Here is a 24,908-nt window from a genome sequence, read left to right on the forward strand (position 1 = left end):
ATTTTTTTTAGAGTGAGTTAGACTTAAAAAATAAGGCTCTGATGTTTTATAGGTATAAACTACCTAGCATGGATTATGGAATGCATGAAATCGCTATTTATATTTAAAAATGTAACAATCAATAAAATGTAGCACTTAGAAACCGTTTAAAATCGTGACATTTTTAAATAACCTTTAGACCTATCGCATTTTATTGTTCAATTTAATACTAATTTAATAGAATAACAAATTGAAACTTGTAAACTCTAATTTTGCAAATAACTGTATCATTGTGAATTGTATAAATAGCTGGTTAAGGTTGTTCAGTATCAAATTAATTCCAGAAAGTCGCAATGAAGTGGATATTGTCAGCTTTTGTTCTTATCGTACTAGCAATTGAGTTTTCGATGGCTAGTTTTGAACCGCAGCACTGCCCACCAGGGCAACAGTCGCACTATGGAATATGCTACGGCACAAAATAAAAAGTATAATTCACCAAACACATTATGCATACCGTTGTTCCTGTTTCTGTTTATTGTTTTTTCTAAACCTGGAAGACATGCCGCTCCATAACGCCGACAGTGCATCTTAAATTCGATTTTTTATTTCTTTTCTCTTCTGTCTTTTAAAATATGCAATAAAGTGTTTTCATTTCATTCTTGTTGGTTTTACTGTAAATAATATACTTATGCCTTTGAATGTCTCATAATAAATAAGTTTATACATATTCAGTTTTTTAGCTTAGGGTAGGTACAACTTAGCCATTTTTTTTAATTCTTTAACCAGGAATCAGGAAGAATTGCCCGTTATAGTAGAATTCTATTGCAAGACTTAATTTATATTGTTTTTTCTTTTCAACTGTTCGACTCTTTTTTTTTCAATTTTCTATTCAACTGTTTTTGTATGATCGCATGATCATAATTTGAAATTAAAAATATTATATGGCTGCATAATATGAATTTCCCAGTCAGTTCAATTCACGGCGTAAACTGTCTGGAAATAAGAGTACATAAAACTGCCTCAGTAGTGTAGGCAACATAATGATTATTAAATCTTACGAGCTACTAAATAAAAAATAGCATAGTTGAAATATATTTTATTGCTGATCAATCCATTAACAAATAACACATAGAATTAAAACCAGAAATAACAAAATAAATACCTAACCCACGGTACATTGGTGATAAAGAAATGCAAGGAGTTTTTATAAACACAAAATTTACATTTACGCGTACATTGTATTGTACAGCATACATTATAAACTTTTATACATTTACACATTATCCGTAAAATATACAGGTTCGATTATATGAACATTTTTTAGGTATCTAATTTCATTTCTATATCAATTTGAACTAAAATTGTACTAAAATACTAGAAACCTTACTGTAGAAGGCTTACTGATTTTGGAGCGCGACTGGTGGTTGCTCCTTGGAAAATATATTTGTATTACAATATGATGATATCAAATCATTCAAAATTAATTATTTACCGTTTGTATAATATTATTTTACACAAAAACCCTAATAAGTTTTATTTTAATGTATTGCATTTGAAATGAAACAATAATAATTGTTTATGATAAAAATGTAGACGTCTTTAAAACAGACATATATTTTTAAAAATTGTTGAGACAGTATAAAATATTGTTGTAAATATTAATCAAATAATTGAACTAATTCCTAGTAGGGTCAAAGGTCAATAAGACTATAAAAACAAATGCAGTATCCCAGAACTTTAGAATTAAAGAAAATCATGGTTTTATATAGTAATTTAATGAATTTTAGGAAAAGAATACAAAACTTCTATCCTAACCTAGGTTTAACAGTCGCAATGAAAAAATCAACTTAAACATTTGAAATCATGCCGTTATTTGCTTTTCTGTAAAAAATTAAATGAAACCATAAAAATGTCTTATCCAATTTACACAGGCTTACAATTTATTCTGGCCACAGATCACTATCTACTTTCATAACAAACATTTAAAAGTCTTACTCTCATATATTCAAGCCGAATATATTTAGCGAATACACCATAACAGCATACCCCTTACCTACCTACATTAGATTAGATTTTCACTTTAGTCTCTCACCACCTTATACACACATTATGGGCCCTCTACACAATGGGCAGCGTTGGGCGAGTAGAGGCAATCACGATAGTGTAGTCCTAGTCTATGATTGGTCTTCACTCTTCATTGTTGAAGTGAAAACTTCTTTAGCGGCGTTGAGCACTTTTTCTTTAATGGGTCACGTGACCTGATCGAAAAAGCGTAAGACGGATACCATTCCAAAATATCAAACATGCTCAACGTTAATAATCAAGTTTTCACTTCTGCCGGCACTCCCGGAGTGCAACCCGTCTTTTTTATTTATAATCGCCGTAATGGTGGGAAATGTAAAAAATATGTAATGGCGATTCAAAAGTGCTTCTAGAAGAAGTCTAATTGAATAAATAAATGTTTGAGTTTGAATGGGAAACATCGACGATCATTAATTGTTGGGCCAACGCTGCCCAATGTTCAGATTGGCCATTACACTAGAACCACCAGTCGCACAGAACACTATAAATGCACCATTAACCACTAGGAATGTCCGCTCTTCCTCAGTCTATGCACGAACTGTAACGCGAGAAGGAATCATTTAACCGTCCGCCGCTTGTATTTCCTCACTTTGCCCGGTCTCTTCTTATTGGCCGGTAGTTCAGAGTCCGTTTTACACACGATATCGTGCGCGTCGTGATCGGAACTGTCTATACCGTTTTCTAATCGTATCGTGTTAAGGGCCATGTCTTCGTCGGAGTCGTAATTGCCGTTCGGTTCATGTTTCTTGTATAGGAACGAGTGTCGGTAGTTGACTTCGTCGTCCGAGTCCGTGCGTACTTTGTACCGTCTGCTGATGTTTTGCAACGATTGGTTCTTTTGCAATTCACTGTGCAGGGAGTCACGAATGTTCATTTCGGAGTTGGATTTCGTGCAGTATTCCTCTCTGTCGGATTCTGAGTACTTCCTGGACAGTTTTCTCGTCCGTTCGTTGTCTGGCAGAGACTCGAGCGGTGATTTAAGCCGCACTTCTGGCCCTCCGCCGTAAATGTCGATGAAGAACCGCCACAGTTCCTCGCTGAGTTGCGCGTGGTCGGAGCCCGGTTTCAGCGTGCACTTTATCGTGCCGTCGATCTCCTGTAAGAGATGGTAAGTGTAAGTTTTCATATGGTTAAATAGATGCATATATGTGTATACTAGTGGTCCGCCCCGGCTTCGCCCGTGGTACCTACATGTTTAAACTATCCTATCTCTCAAGTTGGATCGAACTGCACATGGTGTGCGAATTTTATTATAATCGGTTAAGTGGTTTAGGAGTCCATTGAGGACAAACATTGTGACACGAGATTAAGATTTTGATATTATGAGCTTTTAACATTGTTTGCGACGTATGACGTGTTGTACGGCGTGTTTCGCGGCATTCGTTGTTGCGCACGAACGAATGCAGGGCGTGTAGTGAATTACGTGTGTGACGTGTAACATGGTAGACGTGTGTGAAGTGTGAGGTGGGTGACGTGTGACATGTTAGACGTGTGTGACGTGTAACATGGTAGACGTGTGACGTAACTTGGTAGACGTGTGTGACGTGTAATATGGTAGACGTGTGTGTCGTGTAATATGATAGACGTATGACGTGTAAGTTGTAACACGTTAGACGTGTGTGACGTGTAACATGGTAGATGTGTGACGTGTAACATGGTAGACGTGTAACATGTGACATGTTAGACGTGTGTGACGTGTAACATGTTAGACGTGTGACGTGTGAGGTGGGTGACGTGTGACATTTGAGGTGTGTGACGTGTAACGTCTCTTGGTAGACGTGTGTGACGTGTAATATGGTAGACGTGTGTGACGTGTAACATGGTAGACGTGTGACGTGTAACATGGTAGACGTGTAACATGTGACATGTTAGACGTGTGTGACGTGTAACATGGTAGACGTGTGACGTGTAACATGTCAGACGTGTGTAAAGTGTACCATGTCAGATGTTAGACGTGTGTGTGAGGTGTAGCATGTCAGACTGTAACATGTTAGACATGTGTGACGTGTAACACGTTAGACGTGTGTGAGTGTGTATGTGTGTGTATGTACCTGCTGGTGCAGTATGGGCGCGTTGTCGACGGGCGGCGGCGGGCGGCGAGCCTTGTTTCGCACGAACGCCTGCCACTGACGGAACCACGCCATGCTGATCGCGTATATCGACTGCGGATGGTCTTGCTCCTGTAGTACAAACAAACAACATTAACATATTGAAACACGAATATTTTGAGAAATTGTTTAATCAAAACCGAAAATTAATTGTATTACATATATTTTGAACAAGATTGTGTGTGTGTCGAGCACACGAGTCACAAGTAGTCAAACAGACACACAGAAATCACTTTGCAGAAAACGACTTTGTTTTATACTTTAATAGTGATTATTCAGCTATATTACCTGGAAGCTAGCGTGTAATTCGGCAAACGCGGTTAGTTCGGTCTCTCTTCTAGCACGCAATTTGTGCTGTGCGCGCACGCACGTGCCGCACTCGTGGGCGTGGGACACCGCAGGGCCACCGCCGAAACTGTGGAAAAAATAATATGTTAAACTCAAAAACTCAAACTCAAACGTTTATTTATATGAAGCACTTTTGAAGCGTCATTACATATTTTTTGACGTGACAACGTCTTATAATTCGATAGAGTCGGCTGCACGCACGAAAAAACATGACTCATGCGGCGTTACCTCGTTCTGAGGCGTTCCATGTAAAAACCACACTATCTATATACACTCACTGGCGGTGCAGGAACTCCCACAGCGGCTGCGGCAGGCGCGCGGCGAGCGCGTGCAGGTGCGCCGCGCGCTCCGCCCGCACGCCGCCGTGCGAGCACACGAAGTGTCTATCTATATACACTCACTGGCGGTGCAGGAACTCCCACAGCGGCTGCGGCAGGCGCGCGGCGAGCGCGTGCAGGTGCGCCGCGCGCTCCGCCCGCACGCCGCCGTGCGAGCACACGAAGTGTCTATCTATATACACTCACTGGCGGTGCAGGAACTCCCACAGCGGCTGCGGCAGGCGCGCGGCGAGCGCGTGCAGGTGCGCCGCGCGCTCCGCCCGCACGCCGCCGTGCGAGCACACGAAGTCGCTGTTGTCTATCGGCCCCGGCTCCGCCCACGTGTTGAATCTGGACAACAATATATCACTAACTAGCAAACCGGGCGAACTCCGTTCCGCCACCAGAGACACCTTTTCTTTGTTAGAAACCTCACGGAGCCCGAGACCTTTCCAACGAATGCAAAACCGTGGAAATCGGTTCATGCGTTCTGGAGTTATAGCGTCAGGAAGGAAAACCAGACTTATTTTTATATTTTATAAAGAAAAAGTCAAAGCTGTTTAAGTTCAAGTTTCAAACTAACGACTTAAAACATAAACAAAAACTTGGTAATAGATAGATGATAAATATATAATTGTTAAAAAAAAGTTTTGACTTTTTCTTTACTAGGGTCAACCCTGACATTGAATTCTTTGAAAATCTATATCTCGTAATAACTTCGTGGTTAGAATGTAGTATTTTTGTCACATGTAGCCCTCAGTTCAAGGCTTCTTTTGGTACTAAACAGAGCTACTACTAACGCCTGCAGATAATATAAAAAAATAAAAACGAAAATCAGTAAAAATTACAATACTTTCGCCTCTATCGACAATATCGAAAATTTCAAAAAGGGATAATTTGCGCCTGTAGTCAGTACATAATATATTAGCAACATAATAAATTATCTAGTGTATCTATTTTTTTTTATACGAATTTATTTAGCTCAGTCGGCCGCGAAAATTCCAATATTTTAAATATTTTTTTAAAAATCGTGTTTTTGAAATAAAACTCTGGGTGTTCTACTCGTGAATTTAAAAAGAGAAGCTCCTTAGATATTTCCAATAAAACAAGAATGAAACTTTTTCGGGCCTAAAAACACATAGTGAGGCGTCATAAACATGACTTATCTATACTTATATTATAAAGCGCTAATCTCAGGAACTACTGGTCCGATTTGAAAAATTATTTCGGTGTTAGACAGCTTATTTATCGAGAAAGACTATAGGCACCATAACATCACGCTAAGATCAACAGGAGCCACGCGGGTGAAACCGCGGAGCGCAGCTAGTATATAATAAACATTATAAATCGGAATAATAAGGTAAATTCATAAAATAGTAATAGGAATTTTTTTTAAATAATAGAAAAAATTCGATCGCGAGATTTTTGTCTTACCGACTTGCTTGGTAAAGCATTGCGACAAGAAATTTAATTCCTTTCATTGGTCCTTCGAGCTGTCTTTTACAATGCGTTTAGGCATATCCAAGCATCACGGGTCATATCAGACTCTTGATGGAACTACATTTTCATAGTTTATTTTTTTAAATAACACGCATTTTTTCCACAACTAGCTGTGCCCCGCAGTTTCACCCGCATTGCTCCGCTCCAGTTGGTCCCAGCGTGATGATATACCGGGTGTCTCAAAAGAAAGTTTATATTTTGTGGATGAATAAAAAAAAAAGTAAGCGGTGTATTGAAAAAATGTTTATTAATTATTAAAGTGCATAATATGGGAATTTATTTCTTAAAAATAATATCGTCCAAATGCAGTCCATTGCGTTCACGGCACTCATTTAATCGAACAGTAAAATTTCAGTATTTATGACAGCTCGGCAGGTAGACACAGTGATGGCTGCCATTTCGTGCAGGATATTTTCTTTTAAATGCTCTAGAGAAGTTGGTTATAACTAAATAATATAACCATACAATACAATTAAGCAATAATACTGTAACATATTAAAATTATAACGCAATTTAGGAATTACAGATAAAATAAATACACTTCTACTCACTTATTAATCCACTGCCTGGATATATAAAACTTAATATCGTTGGGTTCATTCCGCGACGACTCCAATATCTCCGCCGCCTTCTGTCGCAGTATCGCCATTTGGGGGTTAACTTTCCTGTAAATAAATAAATAGTTACGAACATGGTATCAACACCGTTATATGTTATCGTTATAACGTTACACGGTACCGTTTTAAGGTTCATAACGGTTTGATCATTTTTTTATTTAAATTAAATAATACCGATTAAATTTTGGCATAGCATGTTTTTTTTTATCGATAGTAATCAATATATAATGTCTACGTCAATATCACACATTCATGGAGCACTGTATGCATAGACCTGTCACTTTGGAAAAGCATGGACATAGACCGCTATCAATACGAACAACACTACGATATCGATACCGACGGCACCTATCAAACAGCACATACGCCTCGTGTGATTATCAGTTATCGTTGCTGTAGTTGTTTACTCGAGCAATCAACATGTGGTACACAAACCGTTATCAATACCGGTACACACCGAAATCGATACCGATACGCACCTATTGAACAGCACATACGCATCGCGCATTATCAGTTATCGTTGCTGTAGTTGTCTACTCGAGCATTCAACATGTGGTACACAAACCGTTACCGATATTTATTTATTTATTACTCTTTAATAAAACTATACATAGGATACTTATTGCTAATTTATACAAAGCAAAAGAAGAAAAGTATAGTTTATTAGGCGGCTTTATCACTTATAAGTGATCTCTTCCAGGCAACCTGGGCAAAAGGTAACAAGCTTACTGAAATTACGATACTGATACCGGTACACACCGAAATCGATACCGATATCAAACCGATACGCACCTATAGAACAGCACGTACGCCTCGCACGTGGCCAGGTGCTGCACCGGCACCGGCGATATCGCCGCGTCGTCGAACGTGTACCAGTTGTCGTCACTGTTGCTGTTGTTGCTGTTGTTGGCACGAGCTATGCAAGTGTAATGGCCGCCGCCAGCCGTGCCCGCGTGGCATATAACCGCACAGAGGGAATAGCGACTTATTTTCGATGTGCATTCTGAAAGGGAAATTACAGAAGAAAGGAACTGAACTGAACTGAACTGATCATAATGAACTGAATCTAATTTTGAAGCTATTGCATAGCTTCTATCGCGGGCCTTGAGCCCGGGGACCGAATCTAGAAATCTAGTAACGAAAAACCTCACGCTCCCCACTCCGACGGGCGCGGAGGTGTGGCTTGAAGGCATAACATGCAATAGCTTTACCGCGGCAGTCCCCGAGTGACACACGTCTTTTTTTTTACCACATTACTAACCTTTATGCGTATACGGCGCCATATTCAAATCGTTGATAGGAAACGAGACCCTCGCAGCGACTTTAGCGCTGAACATCAGCTCGTGCCGGAAGCGCTTGAGGTGCACACAGAGCACTTCCGGTAACTTGATCACGCCGGACATCTTGATACCGTTGCGGAGTTTGTTGCAACGGGAACAGCTGTAACGGTATGGGTATCGGTATTAAGAAAAATATATACCATGGGTATCGGTATCGGTATTTGAGAAAAATATTTTTTTTTCATAAAAAAAATATTTATATAAATAAAAATCTGTTATACTGCAAGTTGATGAATATAGGAGCCAGTTAGTAGCTGAATGACAAATATTTATATAGTGTTAATACCGTTATTGAAACCGGTGTTTGGTGTACGTTTTAAGATTATATCATGATTGACTTATACATTTGCATTGTTTGAAGAATTATAGAATTATTATAGAATTTAATAATGTAAAACTGAAACTATCGTTGTAATAAATAGGAAACTGTTATTATTTAAATGGTTTTATATTTTATGTTTTTGACTTAAAATATATGGAAAAACAGGTAATACAGTAAATGTCTATAAGATGGATTATCGAAACCAGACTGTATTAAATCTGTGACTCAAACCAAAATTCATCCCTTTCAAGACAAATTCACCCTTATAACCACTACCATAAAACACAATTTCCAACAAACACACATACCTATACATATTATCGCCCTTTAGTTCGTCCGCACTGAAGAAAGCCGCGAGACAATCTTGTAGCGACACCACGGGGCCGTAGAACCACGATCTTAGCCAGCTTACTAGCCACCATAGCTTGAAAAATAGGTAAAAATATTAAAAAATACTTAGTTATTACTTTTTAAAAATATTTGAGATATAAAACAAAGAACATAGAAAATACATAGAATAAAAAGTAGCTTTCCGCCGTCCGTCTGTACGCTTAATTCTTTAAAATTACGGAGCAGATTTTGATGGTTTTTTTTTTAAACATAGAGTGATCACTGATAGAAAGAAAACCGCGGGCGGAAAGCTAATATGAACATAATAACTTATTGATAACTTATTAATAACTGATTAACTTATATTTAGTTTTGTGGCATTCAAATGCTTTAACAGAAAGTTTTAAAGTAACAAGTGGCAAAGGCTAGGCGTTGCTCCGGTTTGGCAAAAAGACGCGGATTCGAATCCTGTCTCAAGCGAATTTTTTCTATTATTTAAAATTATCTAACTTAAATATCACTTACCCAACTCTCTTGAGATACATGCGGATGGTTAAGTATAGGCTGTTGACATCTAAGCACAGCTAAGTGTTCCCTTGAAGGTATCGGTAGGGATAGGTCCTGGAAGGTTTCCACTCGCGTTGATACCTGGAGATATAAATTATTTAGAAATTAATATAATAGACATTGGTAAGATATGGATTATTATAATTATTGATCGTTAGGTAGGGTAGGTTATAGGTAAAAATATACATTAATATACATAGAACGCTCGTCCACAAGTGAAGTGAAAGACTGTATCTATAAAATTCTGAAAAAAAAAAACATAATCTATCAATTTTAAGCTCAACCAACTTAGAACTTTATGGCTGTTTACAGCAATGAATATAAGTAAAAAAACGGCCAATTGCAAGTGGTACTCGCGCACCGTGGGTTCCGTATAAACGTTTTTTTCTATGCTGTAACTTAAAATGTATCTTTTTCACAATTTTCCTTCATCTGCGCTATAAGATGTTGCATCGAACAAAATTTTGAAGATCGAACGTTGTTATGATGACCCTTCTCTAGTCTACACCTTCTTACCTACAATACTTCTTATTCCTAAACTATATTATACCAAAACATACCCTATTACAAATAAGACACTGCACAGACGACAGCAGCTTGCCATCAAACACGTCAGACACAATACTTCGGTATCTCACACCACGGTTGGTCCCATCCCCCCCACCACCGCACACGCTTCCTGAACTTGATTTTCTGAAAAGTGGGGAAAACCGAAAAAAAAGTTGATTTTTTTCTTTGCATTAAAAAAGGACGAGTAAAGATTTAGAAAAAAAAAATTGGTTGTTCGTAAAGTAGGTTTACGATCGAGATGTTTATGTGATAACATAATGCAGTGGCAGCGCTCGAGATGAGACGGGAGATCGGTCCGTCTCTCTCTCGTTATACCTGCGATCGCGCTCGTGAGGTTTTGGTGTGACACAAGTTTCTGAACATGTCACCCGACTAAAACGATTTTAAAAACGTTATCACGTTAAAATAAATATTTCAGGACAATTTCACATACGGCACGCTGATCCCATACTAAGCTTTCGCTTGTGTTATGGAAACAAGATGGCTGATAAACATACATATTTAATATAAAATTAACATATTCTGTAGTTTCTACTTTCTAGAAGAAACGTTATGGTATACTACATTTCATAGGTCTATGGTACTTATCATGAGAACACGTGCTTAAAACACACAAACATATTTTTTTTTTGCCATTTTCGCTCAGTGATACCTTAAATTACAGTTTAAATGATAATATAAAAACATTTAGAAGTTCATTCAAAACGAAAAACAAGTATTTCATTCGTATATAAATATATATAAACAAATCTTACGTATGTTGCAACGACTCCGGCGCATCACTGTGCCCACTAGAACAAGTCTCGTAGCGTTCTTCGGTTTCGCTCGAACCGGATAATTCCGATTCGGAACCCGCTTCCCTTTGGTTCCAGTCTTTTGTTGGACCTGTGATTTTTTGTGGAACATAAATTAATACAAGATGGGGGAATAAAGATACATTTTGACACATTAATTTAAGGTTTTAAGCAGATTTTGAACAGTAGTTGTTAAATGGCCAGAAAATAGATGTGTGTGCAAAAATTAAATAAAAAATAACCTAAAATTTCAACCAAAAAGTTGAATTATAGCCTACACATATGCCTATAGCCTATGTTCCTGCGTACAGAAAATATGTATTCTAATTTTATAACTGAGTGGTTTGTTTTCTTACCAAAGTAACATGAAAGCAAGTCCTACAGAAAATGGTAAGTACATTATATAATATTATAAAACATATTACCATTAACTTGTTGTGTGAGCACGTTGTAAGTGAAATGGTGCGTGCCCGCAAAACTGGCCGAGCGTCGGTGCCGCGATCCCATACTCTCTGATTGCTGCCGTATTCTGTTATATTTTAAAATAACTTTTAAAATGACTATTGGTATCTTTCACTCATATTATTGCTAATAGTGCAATGTGATACCTTTATCAACATATGATAGACTACAGGCCCATGTTGAAAAAATTATGGGTCATTTGAACCACCAGGTGACCTATCTAGACCGATATAAGAGCATAAAATAATAAGATTCAGCACTATGCCGTCACTTGTAAGCTGTCCAACTGAGTGCAGATGAGAATTCGAAAGTACAAGTAGAGATTTTTTCCCCTTGTCTCCATGATTTTTGTACGGCGTTGCGGAATAATGGATTAATAACCGACCGCGGAGATAATTAACCGACTTCAAAAAATGAAATTCTCAATTAATCTGCAAGTATTTTAATACTAACCTCAAATATCCATCATGTCTGGGCTCATTGTAGGACGCGGGTGATTTCCGTCTCATGCGCGCGAAGTATGGCGCGTCACTGGCTGTCGACACACACATTATTTAATACTTTTATTACACAAACAGATAAAAACACGTAAAAATATACATACATACGTGCATCACCATATAAAAAAGATCGTGTGTGCCGATCACACGTGTCAGAAGTGAAATTGCTTTGGCAAGTTTCAAAGAAACAAAAATCGTCGCCTTACTCCATGACGTGACGGCATTGCCATGACGCGACTTGCAATTTTACTCTCAACGCGCCTAAAGAAATTTCGCTTCAATTTATACACATTACACCCAATCACATACATACTTCAGATAAAGTACGCACGTGCACGCACACATACGCACGTGCGTACGCATTTTATTTTATGGTACATTTTGCAAATACATTTCTATTCTATTTTTGTTTGATTATAAACTTATAAAGAATTGATACTGCAAGGAGTAGTTGAATAACATCAATCATACATATAAATTAAATAAAAAATCGTGTGTTAAATAAAATTCTATGCTTTTTTCTCGTTTTAAATCCCCTAAACGTATATAAATATCATTCATTACTATAATATTACCTCCGGAAGACACAGCTCTCCGCCGTATATGCAATGTCCTATTTTCTTGCGGTTCACCTTCCGATTCTGTCACTAGTTTATCTTCCGGCGTGTTGTCCCATACCTGAAATATACATTTATTGAAACAACGCATAAACTTTTTGAAGTGAAAACTTCTTTAGCGGCGTTGAGCACTTTTTCTGTAATTGGTATAAAATCTTAAACTCGCGCCAGGACACGTGACCTGATCGAAAAAGCGTAAGACGGATGGATATCAAACATGCTCAACGTTAATAATCAAGTTTTCACTTCTGCCGGCACTGCCGGAGTGCAACCCGTCTTTTATTTTTATCTGACGTTCCTAAAAAGGAGGTTTTCAATACGACTATTTTTTAACTCGATAATTCTGTGGGTTATTTTCATTTGGTTCCATTTTAGAATCTAGAGTGAAAATAGACAGAATGAATTAAAACTTAAATATATGAAGAAAAGAGCGTGTGTGCCGAGCACACGTGTCAGAACTGAAACTTCTTTGTCAAGATTACGACCTTGAAATTTTACTCTCGCCTAAAGAAGTTCCACTTCAAAACCAACTATTTATTGGAAAAATTAAAATACACAACTGGTTGGAACCTTCAAAGAGCTTACAATTTTTTAATCCTTGACTTTTCTGATGTCACTTCGGCATATTTTATCGTAGAATTTATATTTTTGGTTTTATGGCATTCAAATGCTTTATAAATATAAATTTATAAAGAATAGAAAAAATTCGATCACGAGGCGGGACTCGAACCCGCATCCTTCGCGCCATTCCGGGGCGGATGCCTCACCAACTCAGCCACTCGTGACCCGCCCGAGTGATCGAATTTATTCTATTCTTTCAGTTTTATGTGTCTGAAGGGACACACCGCGCGCCATCTATTGAGATGATTAACAACCATTTCAACCAATATGAAGCACTTTTCAGTGAATACAATATTGTAACGATGGAACACGACCTTTTTTGTTGAATTTATATTTTTGGTTTTATGGCATTCAAATGCTTTATAAATATAAATTTATAAAGAATAGAATAAATTCGATCACTCGGGCGGGTCACGAGTGGCTGAGTTGGTGAGGCATCCGCCCCGGAATGGCGCGAAGGATGCGGGTTCGAGTCCCGCCTCGTGATCGAATTTTTTTCTATTCTTTATAAATTTATATATATATTTTATCGTATTTACTCTACTGCTAGTTAAAATTGTAACATATAATTTTAGTAAGAATTTACCGGCTCTTTTAATTCTTCGTGCAACTGGTCCATGAAACACCGCAAGAACTCTTGCGTGTCATGCTGTTGGTAACCACGGAACATGGGGTGTACCTGTTGGAAAAATATATTTTTATCATATTTTAATCTATACATAATATATTATATAATAAAATCGTAGGAAAGTCAAAACTGTAAATTGAATATTTTTGTGTCCATTAGAAACATCAACAAACCGATTTCTCTTTTGCAGACTTGTTTTAGGTGACCAATATTAAGTTAATCTTTATGTGAATCGAACTTAGGACTTAATTGATTCTGAAGTCAAGTTACCACTGTACATCGAAACAGGCCTTTTTTTTAATGAAACTATGCTTAAAAATATTAATAATGGAAAAAGATTTTAAACAAATATATACTTACGTGTCGTATCCCGTAGAGAATACCATTAGGTACAACATAGCCTCTTGTTTTCCTGCTCCACATCTCTTTTATTAATTTTTGGTATGCACTGTAACAAGCAAAATATTTAAAAATTAAACATTTTTTAATAGCCGTAATGATTGATTGTAAATGATTGGAATGTTTATTTTTAGATACTACTTCACTATTTTATTTGTGCGAGTTCTGATGGAATTATAATTCGATAAAACTCCATTAATTTTAAAATCAAATTACAATATTACACATTACTTTTTGACTGTGCAAAAATGTCCACTTTCAACATACTATATAATCAAAATTTTCAATATTTTAAAAGTGAAACTTCTGGCGCGTTGAGTGTAAAATTTCAGGGTCGCGTCATGGCGATACCGTCCAATCATAGCAATATCGTCCGTCCGTATCTTTGAATCCTGCCAAAGAAGTTTCACTTCTGACATACACGCTCTTTTTCTTATATTTAATCTCGCAATAAACTACTTACCGACTCAACCCTGGCTTCTTATCAGCGGCCAGCACTGATACCGCCGCGGCACATTCCATGAAGTATGACGTCAGAGGCTGCGTATTACTTAGGGCTTGTAATGCCGCGTTCATGTAACACGTGTTGCCCATGTTTTGGAGCCCTACTAGACCTGAAATGGAGTTTATAATTGTACTAAATTATTATATTATAGTGTGGAATATAACATAAATGGAAGAGATCACTCTTTAGTGATAAGGCCGCCCTCTGTGCTAGTTTAGCTATAAGTTTTAGTTTTAAGTAATTTGTAAGTATAACTAGCATAGTAAATTGTTTTAAATAAATAAATATGTACAGTGAAAAATTAAATAAAATAATGAGGTCGTAAGTAGAGATCCGGCTCGAAGGAACATAGTTAAAGTTAAAAATGGAAAAGATACCATTTACCATCGTTTTGGAAAGCAGTTTCAACAGAGAAGAGTCTTTCAAGAGATGTTTGTATGTAACGGACATGTTTGACTCGATTTTGACCCACTTTAAACAGACAGAATTAATTCAAACTTTGTACACTTATCAAGGATTGGTGACAATACAATAATTTCAAGAGTTTAAGTTTAGATTTTTTTAATTACATTATAAATTATCTATAGTATTTAATAACGTGTTCTTGTACACACCTCTAGGCCGCTCATCATCATCATACTCTGTGTCTTCTACCTCCAAGTCATCGTTCACACTGATACCAACCGACCCTAGCCGTGTACTAACCGCCATGTCTTCTATTGTTGTTGAATCTGCGCTCATCTGGAGAAATTATTAATAAATTTAACATTAGTGGATAATAAACAGTTTAGTTTAAATTACTTTTCAATATACTATGCTTTTTCCTTGATATTATTTATTTGGAGAATGTACAGGAACAATTCAAAAAACTTTAACATGATGTTGATTTTTAATTTACACGTCATTCTAATATGCCAGTGTTAGGTTTTGTTATTTATTACCTACTCGCAATTATTGAGTTATTATTGCTCTAATATTTCTATTCTACGTACATTTGAGTTTATAATAAAACGGGGGTCAAATCCGGCATTTCAATACAACAGCATTAATATTTAACCCATTGAGCCCCGAACGACCCGATCGGTCCACGACACAATAGATTTTCTATTGTGTCTGTGATTCCGGGGCCTGAGTTATTAATATTATAGAGTATAGACATTTGATAAATTAATGTAAAGAGATCAAACTGATTTGTCGTTTAATGTGTATTGGGCCCTTTCACAATGGGCAGCGTTGGGCGAGTATCGATAGTGCAGCGGGCCTAAATGTCTGTGATCCGTACGCCGTAATGGCCGCAATCAAAGACGATCATTTGTTGGGCCAACGCTGCTCATTGTGAAGAGGGCCTATGTTTTTACAATAAATTATCTAAATATTTTAAATATGATCTTACCCTGGCCTGTGTCAAGGCAGCTCTGATGTGGACCTCTTTCTCGCACAAGTAACACCATATTCGTTCCGTGGATACGTTCATATGAACACAGTGCAGTGGTAAATTCTGAAAGAGACAATATTCATATTCAATTATAGATTCTTTTCAAGTTCTTTTAAGTACATGTAGTACATATTCAAGTCAGACAATTCCCGGACTCGTATACAGTCTGACACGCCTTCGCAAAATACTTCGCTTTTGACGACGCGAAAATATTTTTTTGTTATTGATATACATGATAAGGAACTATTCTCTTCAGTTTCAGAGTAGGGTAAAAGAAGAAGAAGGGTTATAAAATTCTATAGAAGGGTTATATCTAAATATTATTAACTTATTGATACTCAATAACTTCGTGCATTATTCATTTATAAATTTTATGACCTTCGATACGAGAGAGGGTCCTTCTTATATATAAACACGAAGTCAACCAACGTATACCTACTTATAGCCAAGTAAATATTGTATTTGACACAACGTCAGTGCATCATGTTATTTGAATTTGCGTAATTCTTTCAAATATGACCAACAATCATTGCATCATAAATAAAAATAAAAAATTCATGAATAGATTAAATGAATATTTTTTTGAGGCAGGCAGGCATACTGTTAGGTTATTTAAAATATTATTTTTATTCCTTTTTTAAAACTTCATTGTTAATCAAAGCACCGCACTTTCTACAAGGTCCTATGGATAAAAAGTGAGCATGTAGAAAAATATATCCTTTTTAAGGATTTATATTGCGATATATTGATTAAAAATACTTTTGAGTTTTGCTATCTAAATGTAAAGGACTAAAATAAAATATATTACTGAGTATCCTATTTTTTTAAGCTATTGCATAGCTTCTATCGCGGGCCTTGAGCGCGGGGACCGAATCCAGAAATTCCGTAACGAAAAAACCTCACGCTCCCCACTCCGACGGGCACGGAGGTGTGGCTTGAAGGCATAGCATGCAATAGCTTTACCGCGGCAGTCCCCGAGTGCCACACGTCTTTATATTTAATTTTGTGTCTGCCAAATTTTAGTTAGAATTTTCCGTTGAATATGCGTGAGAGAGCAATAAACATAATATGTATTCAATTCATTCAAACTTTCGGATCTATTCAGATGGAACTAATATCTTGATATTGCCTTGAATACAATAAGCTTCAAATATTCAGGTTTGGAAGTATAATATAAAAATGAATCCCTATTTTCCCTTGTCCACGATATTACCGAATTCATTCGACTTGTAAGTTTTCAAATGTAGTTAAATTGCGCAGAAAATTAGAAATTTCTCATTAATTTTACAACTAATTAATCCTTGTAGAATCACTTTCCACTCAGATAGTTCCAACAGATTGTATCATATAATTTAAATATATATTATAAACTAGCTTATCACCCACGGCATCGCCCGCGCAGTCAAAGAAAAACCCGCATAGTTCCCGTTCCCGTGGGATTTCCGGGATAAAACCTATTCTATGTCCTTTCTCGGGTATCAAAATATCTCTATACCAAATTTCATGCAAATTGGTTCAGTAGTTAAGGCGTGATTGAGTAACAGACAGACAGACAGAGTTACTTTCGCATTTATAATATTAGTATGGATAATATAATCATTGCTATGATCAGCGTTCATCTATTTTTCACTGATAAATCGTCTAGGATCACTATCAAAAAAAAAAAGTGTCGAATTACGATTCGTACTCGTCGTCAAGGTTTGTATGCGTTTATCACATGCGATAAAGCGACGCGTCTAGTTTTTTTTTTGCTTTGACGTAATAAAAGACAATGACATTTGTAAAATAATAACTCTGTATAAAATAAAAAATGGCGCAAAATCGTGTTCAATGTCGTCATTGTTTTTATTGCTGAGCCGAAAAGTTCATCTATCTTCTATTATATAAAAATGAATCCCAAAATGTGTTGGTAAGCGCATAACTTGAGAACAGCTGAACGGATTTCGTTAATTCTTTTTTTATTATATTCCTTGACGTACGAGGATGGTTCTTACGTAGAGAAAACGTAAATATGTACCACGGGCGAAGCCGGGGCGGACTGCTAGTTGGATATAAAAACTTAACACACATTATCACGCGACGGTTTTTCCATAAAGATTACCGTCCCCCAATTTGCACCCTTCAAATAGCCTATAAACTTTTTCAAGGTTCCATATGAGCTGTGCCCCGCGGTTTTACCCGCAGTGCTCGGCTACTGTGGGTCTGAGCGTGATGATATGCCTATAGCTTTCCTTGATAAATGGGCTATCTAACACCAAAGATTTTTTTTAATCGGACAAGTAGTTCCTGAGATTAGCGCGTTCAAAGTTCAAACAATCTCTTCAGCTTTATAATATTAAAGTTTAGATATCACTTATCAATATTAATAACTACGATACACATATCCATTTTTTCCTATGACTTGTAATAGGCATAATTAATAGTTAGGCTTAATAACTATCTCGTTACTAATACATATTAGTATGGACTGTGTGACCCAGAAAGGCAAATATAGGTAACATGGTCAATTGTTTTATATTGGAACCATTTCTAAAACAACAACCAAATAAATTTATTCAGTGCGTTAATAGGCCGATATTCATTAATAAATATGTAATATCTTTACATAAAAATTATTTTAAGTTGGCAATACAGGAAGGTGTGCGTGTACATTATCTACATATTATTACTATCAATAACAAAATAAAAAAAAACATGACTAAAAAAGTGCTATTCTTTATCTACTTAGGATCAAGTTTCTCTTTTTTATCATTTCCAGCGTTATCAGGAAACCCTTATATTTTCCGATATATTACTATAATAGATTTCCGCCCGCGGCTTCGCCCGCGTTTTCAAAGGAAAACCCGCATAGTTCCCGTTCCCGTGGGATTTCCGGGATAAAACCTATCCTATGTGTTAATCCAAGTTACCCTCTATATGTGTGCTAAATTTCATTGTAATCGGTTCAGTAGTTTTTACGTGAAAGAGTAACAAACATCCATACATCTATACATCCATACATCCATACATCCATACAAACTTTCGCCTTTATAATAGTATTAAGATTAAGATTTCAATTTCAATCATGCTTAGATTTTATTTGCAGGGTAGATAGATTTTTTTTCTTATGTTCTAAATGTAGTACCTAAATGTATTTGAACAAAGCAAAGAAAGTACATACTTGAAAACGTTGTTTTACGTATTCGAGATGAAAACTGCATACGATTTTTTTTATTTTCATATATTTGGAACAAGGAACATAAGGATTTGATTTGGCTTTGTTCCAAATTAATAAAATTAATACAACTCATATAAGACTTTGTTCTTTGTTTCAGAGATTATTAAGTACAATGATTCAGTGCTTTTTGGAAATGAAATTAGACTGTCTGGTCAACTGAAAGGTTTTATAGGGGACTGTAATTTAAGTAAGTATATAATATTGAAAAGAACATGATCAAAATATTATCTTTTAAAATTTTACTGCATATTTCTTCAAACACTGTTTAATAAGCTAGTTATGTATAACTAGCTGTGCCCCGCGGTTTCGCCCGCGTGGCTCCGCTCCTGTTGTCTTAGCGTGATGATAACCTATAGATTTCCTTGATAAATGGGCCATCTAACACCAAGAGAATTTTTAAAATCGGACCAGTAGTTCATGAGATTAGCGCGTTCAAACAAACAAACTCTTCAGCTTTATAATATTAAGTAGTATAGATATACATACTAGTAAGAAGTATGGATATCATTGGTATTAGATACTACATATATAATAAGTTATAACAATCGTCACACACTATGTGTAAAGTCCAGTGAGTTTTTATGTAAATAATAAACATTACTGACGCAAGTAGCCAAAATTTATTGGTATAAAACTAGTTTACAATATTAATTGCACCCGTGCGAATCCGTTCGGGGTCGCTAGTTTAATTATATTATGAATTATAATGTATTGTTTTCAATTATATTTTACGACAATGCATCGAACATTTTATTATCAAAACAAATGAGAAAATTAAGATGAACCACGAGGCAAAGGGCATATGAATTGTGCAAACTGCAAATTGGCAATATTTCATTAAATGCGTACAAGTAAACATATACAATACAACAAAAAAACAATGTTTGAATAGATTTTACAAAATGTTTTTTAGCTGAGACGTTTTTATTTTTGTAATGAGATTTCAATACATATTCAAGATATGCTCAAGGTTGCCTGGTAGAGATCGCTACCTAACGATAAGGCCGCCCTTTGCTAAATTTAATTGTATTTTATATATTTTTTATTTCTATAACAATAAAGGATTTTCGTTCATTCATTAATTTATGCTCTAGTATTTTCTTATTGAAGTTTCATCATCATAAGAATTGATCTAGATACTTTTTTATAAAATGGGGTAAATTCGCTACTTACAAATATGATTTAAAATACCTAAAATATTATCGTTGTTGTAATGATCGCTTCGACTTTCGAGTGGCAAAAGATAAGATTGTGCGAAAATCTAATTATTATGATAATAATCGTTGTTGTATTGTGATTTTTTCAAATTAATTATGTGGCTATTTTTTTTAATTCGCTGATCTTATATGGCGTTTCATAGCTGTTTCTCTGGTCTTTATCAATTTTAGACAAGTATACTTCCCTGTCCACATAAGCTTTTACACGAAAACGAAATAAAACAAAACATGAGGCACCAGAAGCGTAGCGTGCCTTGGCAGGGCCCCGTATAAAAATTTGTTTGGGGGCCCTTAGGAAGGGTAAAGATTTCTCACAAAAGCGCACGTTGGGGGCCCCCTTGGCGCGGGGGCCCCGTATAATTGATACGGCAGATACGGCGGTAGCTACACCCCTGTTTGGCACAGAGATAGAATATATAGAGAGAGATAATCTAGATTATTAAGAATAAATACAGTAGATTATTGAATAGGCATATATTATATTAATCAAAAACTACTAATGTATTAAAAATTCGTTTAAGACAATTCCTAGAACCTTATTATAACTACTAGCTTCCGCCCGCGACTCCGTCCGCACGGAAAAATTAAGATTTATTTATTTCTACGTATTTTTCCGGGATAAAAAGTATCCTATTTTATGCCCAGGATAATTAGGTATAATTATACCAAGTTTCATCCAAATCGAACCGTTAGTTTTTACGTGATCCCTTCACATACAGACAGACAAAAATTTTTTTTAATCACATATTTGGGTTTGGTATCGATCCAGTAACACCCCCTGCTATTTTTTTTTCAATATTTTCAATGTACAGAATTGACCCTTCTACAGATTTATTATATGTATAGATATGCTACTATTACCTTTTGGTGTTTTGTGCTGTGGTCATTATTAACTTCAGAGCAACCAATGTGATGACAGTCAGGTTGGAGGCATATCCATAGATTTGGTCCCGGGCATCCACAATCAAAACATGCTAGGTTCTGAAAATTAAACAGGATAATTAAAAACTGTATATTATATAAAGATAATTAAGAGTTATATATCATCTTAAAAAAATTGTCATGTTTGAAGTTAGACTCCACGAAACGGCTTGACCGATTTTCATGAAATTTTGTGTGCATAGGTTTGAGAATGGGAGATTATCTATCCTTTATACAACGAATGATACAAGTAGGGCAGAAAAATGTTTGCCAATAGCTAGTATTTTTGTTTTGATCAATAGACAGGTCTTTAAGTCTGAGCTGCTTCACACAGTAACTACTATGCGAGGCTACTTGCTCTATGGGAATGTGAAGTTAAGGGGCAGATGCATTATACATCTGTTTCACTGATCGATTTTCTTTAGGGACAAGTAGGTGATCAGCCTTCTGTGCCGTACCAGACCGAGACATTTATTTTTCTTCATCTCCACTGGGAATCGAACCCAGGAGCAGGACCCCTCAATGCTACGCTCACGCGTCAACCACTGTACCAAAGAGGCGGCTCTATGGGTACCTGCCTAGTGAATATTATATTATCTATAGCATATGAAACACGATTTCTCAAAAGTTTTGAGACTGGTTGAATACCTATTCAAATTACAATTGGATTAATTATAACACTATAAAATAAACATCAAATAAGATTTTCTAATACCATTTTTTAACATTAAAACAAGGTTTGTTTTTCAATATATTCAGGTATATATTCGTAAATCTGCTAGAACCTACTATTTACGCATATCACTGTTTGTTTTTATAAAAGCAATAAGTACTTACATATATATTTATTCTTGTACATATTTATTTATAGTGAGAATGAGTAAAAACTGCAATGGCTTCAGCATTAAAATGCAAGTTCATATGAACAAATAATGCTAAATTTAATCATTTCTACTAAATCGAAATGACTTGGCTGGTTTGTATTAAATATTCCGTAGGTCTGTTGGTAGTTAAACTATCGTCTCCTACAATATATTTTGTAGTTATTTTAATACTTATAAATTAAGTGACACTAAGGTGAATATAAACATTATTTCAATAATATTGCCCTTGAATAATATAGAAATAAACTGAAAATAACACATTAAAACCACAACACCAAATAACAGTAATTATAACTTTTACAAAAACTTCATACATATAATGGTTATTTATTCTCATTAAAATGTAACATTTACCTTGATATTTTATTGTATTTCATATTAAACTAAGGATTTTTATTATATTCAAATGTGTATGGCCTTAAAATTTTTCTTCATATAATTATTCTTATCAGGGGTATACTTTGTATCTAAACTGTTTATAATTTTACCATAACAAATTATGTATGACTAGCTTACCGCCCGCGGCTTTGCCCGCTTTGTCTAACACAACCACCAACAGCAGCGAGGCACGGCTAGTCATTTATTAATTTAATGCAAGCAAATTATTAAAATAAAAGAATGTAGTTACGTAGCTGTAGTATTTGCTCAACAAAACCAAGTAGTGATTTTGTTGGGAGTTGATTATTAAATTGACCGCCTTCTTGGTACAGTGGTTGACGTGTGAGCGTAGCACCGAGGGGTCCTGGGTTCGATTCCCGGTGGAGACTAAGAAAAAAAATGACTCGGTCTGGTTGGACACAGAAGGCTGATCACCTACTTGTCTCTAAAGAAAATCGATCAGTGAACAGATGTATAAAGCATCTGCCCCTTACCCCACTAGGGGACATGGGACTTCACACTGACTTGATTATTAAATTGAGAATACATGAACACAATATGTTCTCACTGTATGTATCATTGTATAATTGAAAAAATAATGGCAACGCTTTTGAATCTTGTGAGTACTTCTGTAAACTGATTGGATTAATCCTATAAGATACTACTTTATATTACTATAGAAGCCATAGTTCAACTTATTCAATTGTTTAAAGGTCTATTAACTATACTATGAAATTAAGAGTAAATTTAAAAAATACATAATTTTTTTCTAATTTTTTTGTAGTTATGTATTTCATTGAGAATAGCTATTTCATATGATTATAGTAAAAATCCTATTAGGAACTAAATAACATTACATTACACATATATACTTATGCATTATTATAGCAAGAAGACTGAAGAATACATGAAATACTAGATTTCCGCCCGCGGCTTCGCCTGCTTTTTCAAAGGAAAACCCGCATAGTTCCCGTTCCCGTGGGATTTCCGGGATAAAACCTATCCTATGTGTTAATCCAAGTTACCCTCTATATGTGTGCTAAATTTCATTGTAATCGGTTCAGTAGTTTTTATGTGAAAGAGTAACAAACATCCATACAAACTTTCGCCTTTATAATAGTATTAGGATTAGGATTGAAGCAATCAGCATTCTATCATTTTATTTTTATCTTTTTCATATTTCATAGCATAGGCAATATAAATAAATTGAATAAAAACTATTTTCTGTAATAAACTGATGTAATTTTTACAATTATGACACTTGGAAGGCCTATGAATCATTTTTTTCTTATATGATAAGTTTGTAAACAATGACTTGAGTAAATATTCTATCAACAATGTAATGTATAGATAGATGTAGATAATATTACTTGTAACATTATCATTGCATAAGACAAATAAGGAATGCTAATTAAATAGGTACCTACTTCATTGACATTTCGAGGTTAGGTACCATCTAAATTTATTTATTATTACCTCTTTTGACTGCCATAATTCCTGTTCCAGCACGTTAACAAGTGCATTGAGATGTTCACACGTCACGCCTTTATCCATTTTCTCGATAAATCAACTGGGTATCCGATAAAACATATAAATTTCAACTCAAATCTAATGAATCACAACAGTCACGTAAATAAACATGACCTATATCATGTACGGCGCCAAAATTGTGTTGTTGAGTGTACAGAGGGGTAAAACGAGAAAATTTATAACACACATTTCGAAAAACACTGTTAATTAAATTAATAATCAGAAATTTTTCTTCAACACAAAAACGTCCAGTGACGAGCGAAAAGTCAGGCAACAACATAGACAATCTAGAATAATACCATCACACCATAATATTACTATTCAAAATCTTCACAGAAGTCGTGCATAATAATTTAAAAAGATAAGCTTAATATCATAAAATTAATTACTTAATAATTTTGGAATTGTGATAAACAATTTATAAGAATCACACATTAGCCAAATCCCTTTGGATTAAAATTATGATGAAGAGTGTATTATTTTAGCATTTTAACCGATATTACGTTTCATTAATGTTAATGATAAAGCATTATCTCTTTTCCATATTTCTATAACTACTAAATATTTACAACTTTAAGTCTAGTTACTTTCTTAGGGCGTATTCAGAAAGAAACCCGCGCGTCAGCGCCGCGCTGGTAACCCGAGCAGGAAAATATATGAACACGCGTCGATAAGCGCTGATCGGCGTCGACAAGCTTAAAAAACCCCGGGGGCAGCGCT

The 24,908-nt window shown here is 35.6% G+C and overlaps 1 protein-coding gene across 1 annotated transcript; it reads right to left on the reverse strand.

Annotated features, from left to right (window-relative positions):
- Positions 1–1,060: 1,060 nt before the first annotated feature.
- Usp20-33 (Ubiquitin specific protease 20/33) lies at positions 1,061–24,458 on the reverse strand. Its single transcript, XM_090116029.1, has 21 exons — positions 24,135–24,458; positions 21,337–21,456; positions 16,000–16,104; positions 15,221–15,347; positions 14,565–14,715; positions 14,063–14,150; positions 13,661–13,753; positions 12,412–12,514; positions 11,790–11,871; positions 11,300–11,403; positions 10,836–10,965; positions 10,071–10,203; positions 9,469–9,591; positions 8,922–9,037; positions 8,213–8,391; positions 7,744–7,954; positions 6,886–6,999; positions 5,042–5,185; positions 4,458–4,584; positions 4,113–4,241; positions 1,061–3,157 (listed from the first exon to the last, which is right to left on the reverse strand). Exons 1-21 carry the CDS (start codon positions 24,210–24,212, stop codon positions 2,618–2,620), a joined length of 2,997 nt encoding a protein of 998 aa, XP_089972155.1. The 5' UTR covers positions 24,213–24,458; the 3' UTR covers positions 1,061–2,617.
- Positions 24,459–24,908: the final 450 nt, after the last annotated feature.

Source organism: Colias eurytheme, chromosome 25 (genome assembly GCF_061535395.1).
Source record: "Colias eurytheme isolate Ceu_HAF_F1 chromosome 25, ilColEury1 Martin Lab GWU primary, whole genome shotgun sequence".
Taxonomy (NCBI): Eukaryota; Metazoa; Arthropoda; class Insecta; order Lepidoptera; family Pieridae; genus Colias; species Colias eurytheme.